This window comes from Nannospalax galili, unplaced genomic scaffold, assembly GCF_000622305.1.
Source record: "Nannospalax galili isolate Female #2095 unplaced genomic scaffold, S.galili_v1.0 scaffold513, whole genome shotgun sequence".
Lineage (NCBI taxonomy): Eukaryota > Metazoa > Chordata > Mammalia > Rodentia > Spalacidae > Nannospalax > Nannospalax galili.
Genome location: NW_008334861.1, coordinates 3,358,145 through 3,367,510, shown reverse-complemented (window position 1 = coordinate 3,367,510; position 9,366 = coordinate 3,358,145). Strand labels below are relative to the sequence as shown.

The window sequence follows — 9,366 nt, the reverse complement described above, 5'->3', positions numbered from 1 at the left end:
AGCTCAGCCAGCCCACTCCAGAACATCTGATAGGGTCAGTAAAGAGCAACACAATCCATACTGGGCAGCTGAAAGGCAGGCCCAGAGAGCTGAAGGAAGTTCACTCTGCCCTGCATGGTTATTGTCTATTCTTCCAGAAACTTCCTTTGGGGTGAAGACATCAGGGCCAATGGTTGTGAGTTGCTGAACACTGACAGCTGAAGCAGCTAAACAAATTGGTAGCGAGGATTTACCCACTATATGGGGTCATAGGGTCTCAGGATTCAGTTATTTCCACCTGTACCCCAACCCCACATTTGCTGGGACCACCAGCCTCAGTTACCAGGCCCAGATCCAGTACCCCCTCCTCCCTTTCCATTGGCAGACTGTCATGTTCTGCTGGCTTACCCACTTCCCACCAGGGCATCTGGAGCCTGGGTGCTCAGCCCAGGCCAAAATGGGCAGAGGGCAGATTCCAAACCCCGCCCTCTGTCCTGGCCACGCCCCTGGCCCTTGGGCGCCCTCACGATGATCGGGTGGGTGGGGCTCAGCTGGGTCAGCTGAGTGACAATCACGGGATCTCGACCAACTCTGTCTTCCTGTTAGAGAGTGTGATGGACTGGGGTCTCAGAGTGCTGCAGGCCAGTGGTGGGGTTGTTAGGGGAGGTGCTGTTCTGAAAGGTCCCAGTCGACGGTGGGATCAGAAGCCCAGGGCAGAGGTGGGAGGGGACCCTTGGCTCAAGGATCTATGGGGGCTCTATGGGAGGCAGTTCTGGGGCCCACTTAAGCTGGTTAAGGAAGTTCCTGTGAGGAGCTGTACTTCCAACCCCTGAATCTCTCCTCAGGACATGGAGAAGGAACAGGAGACACTGTACGCCTGGAAGAAACGTGTGGGACAGGAGCTCGACAGTGTGGTGGCTTTCTGGATGAAGCACTCCCATGACCTGGAACACGGGTTTGGTGCCCCGCCCGCCCAATCCCCTATCTCACTGAGGCAACTCAGCTCTGCTGGCCTCAGGAAAGGAGTGAGATTGTAGGAAGGTGTGCAAAGCTCCTTCCCAATATTTTAAAATCCTGCATGTCCCACAGGGGCTTCTTCACGTGCCTTGGACGAGACGGGCAGGTGTACGACCGCCTCAAATATGTCTGGCTGCAGGGGAGGCAGGTAGGGAGCAGCCAGTCCTCTCCCTCAGTCCGCAGCCACAAAGCTGTCACTCAACACTTTTTCCCACAATAGAAGTCCTTCCCACGTAGAACTTGAATTTGCCCTCACCCCACCTGCTCTCCTTTAAACTTTGTTACCTCACAGGTATGGATGTACTGTCGCTTGTACCGCAATTTTGAGCGTTTCCATCGTACTGACCTTCTGGATGCGGCGAAAGCAGGTACCCTCTCCTGTCTCCGTATCCCCAGGAGCCTCATGGGTCCTGTCTTTCTGTATTCAATGGATCTCTCATTCCTAGAAGGGTCTAGAACATGAAAGAGACTGGAGAGTTTTCCAGAGGCAGTACATGTAGAGTCCTCCCCAGAGACCTAGCATGCTTGCTCCCCAACTACCAGGTGGCGAGTTTTTGCTGCGTTATGCCAGAGTGGCACCTCCTAGCAAGAAGTGTGCCTTTGTGCTGACTCAGGATGGCTGTCCAGTTAAGGTGCAGAGGACCATCTTCAGCGAGTGTTTCTATACTATGGCCATGAACGAGCTCTGGAGAGTGACAGGGGAGATGCGTTACCAGGTGTGTCAGAGGGACTGCCATAAGCTGCTGGGTCTGAGCGCACTCTGACAACAGATTTAGGAACCTGCCACAGCTCCCATGCACCCCTGTCCTACCTCTGAGTTGTGACCCCCATGTCTGTTCACCTCTCTCCTACTTCCTATACCTACCACCACAGGATCCTGGGCAAAGAATGCTCCATCCCTGTGCCCAACCAGAAGGGGTCCTTTCCCTCCTTCCCTGGGGATGCCAGACCCCAGGCTCCTCTGCTTGAGAGTAGCCTGCACCCCAACGCCCCCCCCCAGGCAGGGTGCGGGTGTATCTGCTTGGCCTCCAGTGCTCAACTATAGGGTTTTCCCTGAGAGCAGGAAGGGGAACGGGTGTCCTTGGAGTGGACACAGCACTCCCACTACAGGCTGTGTCCTGAGTCCTGCTTGGACAGGGCGTGCAGCTTCTGCCTGGCTTCCCCACAGAATGAGGCTGTGGAGATGATGGATCAGATTGTCCACTGGGTGAGGGAGGACCCGGCTGGACTGGGCCGACCCCAGCTCTCGGGTACCCCAGCCACAGAACCCATGGCGGTGCCCATGATGCTGCTCAGCCTGGTAGAACAGCTCGGGGAGGCAGACAAGGAACTGGCCAGCAAGTACTTGGAGCTAGGGGACTGGTGTGCCCAGAGGATCCTGCAGCACGTCCAGGTGGGCAAGGGCCGGAGGACAAAGTGAATCCCATTCTCCCATGCCACAAGGGCCCCTCTGCCTGCAGCCACCTGCTCACCAACTTTCCAAACTGGTGGATATGTGGAAGTTTATTCCTTTGAAATGCAGCCCAGGGGCCTCAGGAAGGTGAAGCCCAAGCTTGTTAGGGCAGGGTTGGGTAAGGGCCCAAGGTTAGAGGAAGAGGCCATAGCGCCAGGCACATCCTGAGACCTAGAAACTAGACTCTGATCTTTGTTCCTCCCTAGCCTCTGTGGGCATTCAAGTCTTCTTGGCCTCCCCATTTTAGCCACCCCCTACCCCCAGAAACCCAGGCCTGAAGGAAGAATCAGAACATCCTAGGCCCATGGGAAACAATTAATCCTTCCAAAAATGTTCCTGTGGAGCAGGGTGTGGTAGCATATGCCTGTAATCTGTTAACTTGGGAGGTGGAAACAGGAGGATCTGGAGTTCAAGGTCACCCTTGGCTACACAGTGAATTCTAAGCCTGCCAGGACTACCTGAGACTCTCTCAAAACACATACATATACACACCAAACCAAAAATGCTCCTCTGGGCCCACTGAGCAAGTGGGTGGCTGGTGCCAAGGGGGAAAGGAGATTTTTTTAAATGTTTTAATTTGATTTATTTTTATTTTATGTGTATGAATGTTTTCCCTCCATGTATGTAAGTGCACCTGTGCATGAAGGCCAAAAGAAGGTGTCTGATCCCCTGGAACTAGAGTTATGGACAGTTGTTAGCTGCTATATGGGTGCTGGGAATCAAACCCTGGTCCTCTGTAAGAGCAGCCAGTGCTCTTAACCACTGAGCCATCTCTCCAGTCTTGGAAGGAAAGGAGTTTTGAGGTTAGATCATTCTGGTTGGATGGTTCAGAACTGGCAACAGCTGTTTCTTGCCTCCTCCCTGGCAGCGGGATGGACAAGTTGTGCTAGAGAACGTATCAGAAGATGGCAAGGAACTCCCTGGTTGCCTAGGAAGACACCAGAACCCAGGTGAGGGCACAGTATATGCTGGGCCTGTTCAGAAAAAGAAAGCATTTAGCCTTGAGATTGGGCCTCAGGTGGAGGGAGGGGCTGCCTTCCTTCCATCAAGGAGCAGGCAGGAGGAGACTGGTATCCCAAGGCTGGGCATTGGCTACAGGAGCTTGAGTGTGTGTTGGGGGCCTCTTTGCAGGAGAGTGGGTGTTTTGACAGAAAGATGGAGCAGCTTTCACTGTTGAGGTGGGAGGAAGGGAGGTGGCAGGGGCTCAAGACCCTGATTCCTGGGGAAGGATCTGATTTCCACCCTGGATCCTCACTAGGCCATGCACTGGAAGCTGGTTGGTTCCTGCTCCAGCATGCCATCCGGAAAAGTGACCCCAAACTTCGAGCCTACATTATTGACAAGTTTCTGTTGTTGCCTTTCCACTCTGGCTGGGACCCGGAGCATGGAGGCCTCTTCTATTTTCAGGATGCTGATGATCTCTGCCCTACCCAGGTGGGAATGCTCAGAGCAGCTTACCCAAAGTTCCAACATGTAGAAGGGGAATTTGGGTCTGAATTTGAACCTAGAGCCCAGTTCTCAAACCCACATCCTGCTACAGATCCACAGAGGGCGGCTGTGTAACCCTTGGGTAGGAGCAGTGTCCAAGGGGCTTAAAGGTAGCTTGACAAGACAGACAGCATTCCAACTCAGGGGTTAAAGGGAGTCTTCCCCACAACTTGTCCTTTTTATTCTTTCTGAGACAGGGTCTCCCTGTAGCCCTCTAGTAGTCTTTTTAAGGGGCTGCTTTGAATGTCTACAAGTCAGAAAGCTAGTCCCACTCCCAGGGACTAGTCAGACCTCTCCCCGTGTCTCATGATTAAGAACACAGAGACTGAGCCAGGATCAGAGCGTGGGACTGAGTGTCCTAAGGACTGCAGGGATCTCAGCTGCCTGTCTCTGCTCTGCCCTCAGCTGGAGTGGGACATGAAGCTGTGGTGGCCACACAGTGAAGCCATGATTGCCTTCCTCATGGGTTACAGTGACAGTGGGGACCCTGCCCTGCTGCACCTCTTCTACCAGGTGGCTGAGTACACCTTCTGCCAGGTGAGTGCTGTCTCCTTGTCTCCTGCAGGCCCAGTGGGATGCAGAGGATATGACAGGCAGCAAGGGCTGTGCAGTGGGGACAGGGCTAGCCTGACTGGGGTCCAGGAGGCTTTCCCACAATGGGCACTCATCAGGCATTGCCCTCAGCTGCTTTGAGAGTCCTCAGAGTGCCTTTTGTGCACTCAACCAACAAGCCCGAACCTCAAGGAATTCATCTTTCTGGGCTTCCAGACTATAACCAGGTACACAAGCAAATGCAGACAGCAGTGAGCTGTGGAAAACAAAGCAGATGGCAAGTTATAGAGGGACCAGGGAAGACCTTGTGAACATGAGTGACTGTAGCCACTGAGCAAGGATCTGAGATAATGGAGAACAGGGCATGTCTGACTGAGAGGATGGAGACTAGGCAGGACCCAGCCAGGTGGGCTCCATGTGGTAAGAACATGCCTGATGCACCAGGGGTCAGAAAGCCTGAGCCTTGACAGGGAGCCCAGCTGCTAGGCTGTGAGGCTGGTAAAGCAGCATTTGGGGTTTTATAAAGGATTCATTTTTTATTTTATGTGTATGAGTGTTTGCCTGCATGTAGGAATGTGCACTATGTGCATGCAGTGCCTACAGAGGCCAGGTGAGTTTCAGATGCCCCAGAGCTGGAGTTACTGGCAGTTGTGAGCTGCCATGTGGGTGCTGGGAACCAAACTCAGATCCTGTGCAAGAACAATGAGTGTTGTTAACTGCTGAGACATCTCTCCAGCCCCCCACTTTCTGTGTGTGTGTGTGTGTCCTTGTCAGAGGACAACCTCAGGTATTATTCCTCAGGCACCATTCACCTGATCTCTCACTGGCCTGGAACTCTCCATCTAATTCAAATATGCTGGCTGGCCAGCGAACCTCAGGGATCCACCTATCGCTACCTATCCAATGGTAGACTTCCAAGTTTGCCATCATTCCTGGCCTTTTTTTGCATGTGTTCTGGAGATCTAACTCAGGCCCTCATGCTTGTAAGGAAAGCACTTAGCCAACTAAGCTATGTCTTCCCAGAACAAGAGTTGGGTTTCTGAGGCTGTAGTTCAGAGGGAGAGGTCTGGCCTGCCACAAATGTCTAGCTGTCATGAAAAATGTAGGTGACCTGGTCATGGTGGGTCATACCTATAATCCCAGGTCTTGGGAGGCTGGCTGGAACCAGAGGATCACAGCAAATTAGAGGCTAGCCTGGTCTACATAGATTTTAGCCCCAGCTGGCCTGGTACTCACTATGTAAACCAGGCTGGCCTCAATCTCACAGAGATCCGCCTGCCTCTGCTGCCCAATCCCAATCATCTGGTGGGATTAAAGGTGTGTGCCACAAAGTAAGCTTTCAAGTATAGAAGAAGTGAGAATCAAAGCTAGCAAAGGATACTGAAATCATTCATGAAGTAGGAAAGGAATCAAAGTAAGGGCTTCTAGCATGTACTTAAAGATTGGTGGAATGCGTCCAAGGCCACTGCTCTAATGCCAACCCTGTGACTGTAGCAGGGACTTTCACTCTGCGGAAAATGGTAACTTTGTGATTTTGCTGTTGTTGTTGGGTCTCCCTGTAGCCCCAGCTGTCTTGAAACTCACTATGTAGACCAGGATGGCCTCAATTCCACAGAGATCCATCTATCGCTGCCTCCTAAATGTTGGGATAAAGGCATGTGGCACCAAGCCTGGCTAAATTATTTGTAATTTTTTGGGTTGTTTTTTTTTTTTTTTGAAACAGGGTCTCCCTGTAGCCCCAGCTGTCCTGGAACTCACTATGTAGACCAGGCTGGCTTTGAATTTACAGAGATCCGCCTGCCTCTGCCTCCCAAGTGCTGGGATTAAAGGCGTGCACCACCACACCTGGCCCAATTATTTGTAATTTTTAAAGAAAGATGTCTCATGTAATCCAAGCTGGCCTAAAACTCACTGTATAGCTGAGGATAACCTTGATCCTCCTTCCTCCACCTTGCCTTCTGAGTGCTGGTATGCCAGGTGTGTGCCACTACACTTGGCTACTAACTGTGGCTGAAATCTAGCATAGTTTTATTGTGATTGGAAACAACAAAATTTCAGCTGCATCTTTACTGCAATCGCACACAGAGGAGCAACGACTGGAGCTCTCCTGGATGTTCAGCACTACCAAACATGAGGGTCATTACCCTGAATCTCTGCCTGAAAACTAAATGTATTTATCAAGGGCATGGATTAGAGGCTACCAGTTTTAACCATAAAATGAAATAAGAATGTATTTGAACAGGATAGAGATGATATTAAACATATCGTATAAGAGCCAGTTCGTTGGTACATGCTTGTAAGGGCACTTGGAAGCTGAGGCAGGAAGGCTGTGAGTTCAAAGCCTGCCTGGACTACATAGCCAAACTGTCTCCAATACAACAAACAGAAAAATGAGTTACAAAAGTTATAATCAACAGGTTGATCACTATCACTTGATAATGCAGAAGGCAAAAATCTAGATGGCCAAGGAAGCATATTATCTTGTGTCAGATCAAGTAATTAAAAATAAGGATTTGCAAAAATAAAAATAAAAAAAATAAGGATTTGCCAAAGTCACTCAAAGGTTACAATGAATACATACAGAAATAGTTTTACCTCCCATGAAAAATATACTTTATTTTTTTTAAAGACAGAGTCTCATTAGACAGCCCGGGCTCGTGTGAAACTTGTTATGTAGACCAGGCTAGTCGGCCTTGAACTCACAGAAATTCACCTGCCTCTGTCTCCTGAGTGCTGGAATTACAGGCATGAGGCCATCACATGGCTTAAAATTATACTAATTCATATGTCACAATTTAAAGGGACACTTTTTTTGAAACCTTAAGACAGGGTCTCAAAATGCAGCCCTGGCTTGCCTGGAACACACTTTATAGACCAGGCCTCTGCTGCACTACCATGCCAGGCTAAAGGGACTTTTTAAAAAGATTTTATTTTTAGCCAGGCATGGTGGCGCACGCCTTTAATCCCAGCACTTGGGAGGCAGAGGTAGGCGGATCTCTGTGAGTTCAAGGCCAGCCTGGACTACATAGTGAGTTCCAGGACAGCTGGGGCTACAGGGAGACCCTGTCTCAAAAAGACCAAAAAAAAAAGATTTTATTTTTATTTATGTGTATGCATATGTCTGCGAGTAGGTGCCCATGGAGATCAGAAGAAGAGATCACATTCTCTGGAATGAGTAGTTGTAAGCTACCCACTATGGGTGCTAGTATCCAAACTCTGATTCTCTACAAGAACAAGTGCTGTTAACCAATGAGCCTCTTAAAGAGACTTTTATTTTTAGACAGGATTTCACTATGTAGTGCTGGCTGGCCTGGAGCTTACTATATAGACCAAGCTGGCCTCAAACTCACAAAGATCTACTTGCCTTTGCTTCCTGAGTGCTGGGATCAAAGGTGTGGGGCACCAGGTCTTGCCCCCTTAAAGGGACTTTGTTGTTTGCTTTTTGAGACAGTATCTCCCTGTAGCCCAGCTGGCCTGGAACTCACAGAGATCTACCTGCCTCTGCCTCCTGAGTGCTGGGATCAAAGCCATGTACTACCACGACTGGTCCCTTAAAGGGACATTTTGATGGTGGACTTTAGTGCAGCTGATTTGCCCTATAATCCTTCTGAGAAGGGATTTCATTTAACTCTTACCAGTGAGGACAGAAGGTCCTAAGTGAAGGGACCTGTGGAATCCTGACAAGCCTTGGTGGGACAAATGCAGGATGAGGTGTAGTCAGGAAAGAAGGGTGGAGTGTGCAATGGATCCATCCAACCAGCTGTGCTGCTGTTTCCCACATCCAAAGTATTAGACTCACTACGCAGGGTCAAAAGGATGAGAAGCCTGGCATGGGAGTGCACACCTTTAATTCCAGCACTCAGGAGGCAGAGGCAGGCGGATCTCTGTGAGTTCAAGGCCAGCCTGGTCTACATAGCCAGTTCCAGGCCAGCTGGGGCTACAGGGAGACCCTGTCTCAAAAAGACCAAAAAAAAAATTTAATTAAAAAAAATAAAAAGCAAAAAACAAAACCAAACTAAACAAGGACAGGAGTCACATGTCTCTGTGATGCAAAGTAATCTATTCCACCACAGGCCTGTGAAGAGGACTTGAACTCCCCTGAAATCAGTTTAAATTTTAGCTCATGTAAGTTTCGTGGCAGGCTCATCAACCTAGGATTATTTCTTTTTTAGTTCAGTTGTATCGAAGTATAACTTACATAAGCTAAAATTTGTCCATTTTAAGTATTCGAGTCAAAGTGTTATGATAATGCTTACACTACAATCAAAATATAGACCTCCTCATCAAGTGTTTTCCTATACTACTTGCAGCCTTTTCTCCAGTTACACGGTGGGGCAGCCTGCTGCCAACCACCCTCAGCTTTCATCTTTGTCCAGGACATTTTTGGTTAAAATCAATTATGGAGCCATATCGTCTAGGGTCAATTTGACCTCTGACCACCAGTAGTGGTGTGCAGTGGGGCTAGCGAGGGCCCCTTCCTCAGCCCGTGGCATCCAAGTAGGTCCTGTCATTTTCTCATTCCAGTTTCGGGATCCCGAGTTCGGAGAATGGTTTGGCTATCTGAACCGAGAGGGCAAGGTGGCCCTCACCATCAAGGGAGGCCCTTTCAAAGGTGAGTGGGGACAGAGTGAAACTGCAAGGGTTCGTGGCACCCAGCTACCCGTGCCTTCTCAATTTGCATGCCCATCTTGCCCCGCAGGCTGCTTTCACGTGCCTCGATGCCTGGCCATGTGCGAGCAGATGCTGGACGCCCTGCTTGGCCGCCTAGAGCCAGCCCACGCCGCCCCCCTGCCCGCTGTCCCCGCCCGCGAAGGCGCGAAATAAAGCTAAACCTGCTCCACCTGTCCGTGTGTGCGCCTCTGTGGGCCCCGGGAAGG

At 50.3% G+C, this 9,366-nt stretch overlaps 1 protein-coding gene across 3 annotated transcripts; it reads left to right on the top strand.

The window, feature by feature from the left end:
- The first annotated feature begins 525 nt into the window (after positions 1-525).
- On the top strand, positions 526-9,349 carry Renbp (renin binding protein). 3 transcript variants are annotated; one of them, XM_008829568.3, is made up of 11 exons: positions 526-620; positions 825-934; positions 1,069-1,144; positions 1,289-1,364; positions 1,540-1,712; positions 2,165-2,389; positions 3,318-3,399; positions 3,708-3,883; positions 4,343-4,474; positions 9,014-9,101; positions 9,189-9,330. In XM_008829568.3, exons 1-11 carry the CDS (start codon positions 594-596, stop codon positions 9,311-9,313), a joined length of 1,290 nt encoding a protein of 429 aa, XP_008827790.1. In that variant the 5' UTR covers positions 526-593; the 3' UTR covers positions 9,314-9,330. The 3 variants fall into 3 exon arrangements, with proteins under 3 accessions (XP_008827790.1, XP_008827789.1, XP_017652757.1); XM_008829567.2 differs by having other exon boundaries at positions 580-698; XM_017797268.2 differs by lacking the exon at positions 2,165-2,389 and having other exon boundaries at positions 580-698; positions 9,189-9,349.
- The last annotated feature ends 17 nt before the right edge of the window (positions 9,350-9,366 follow it).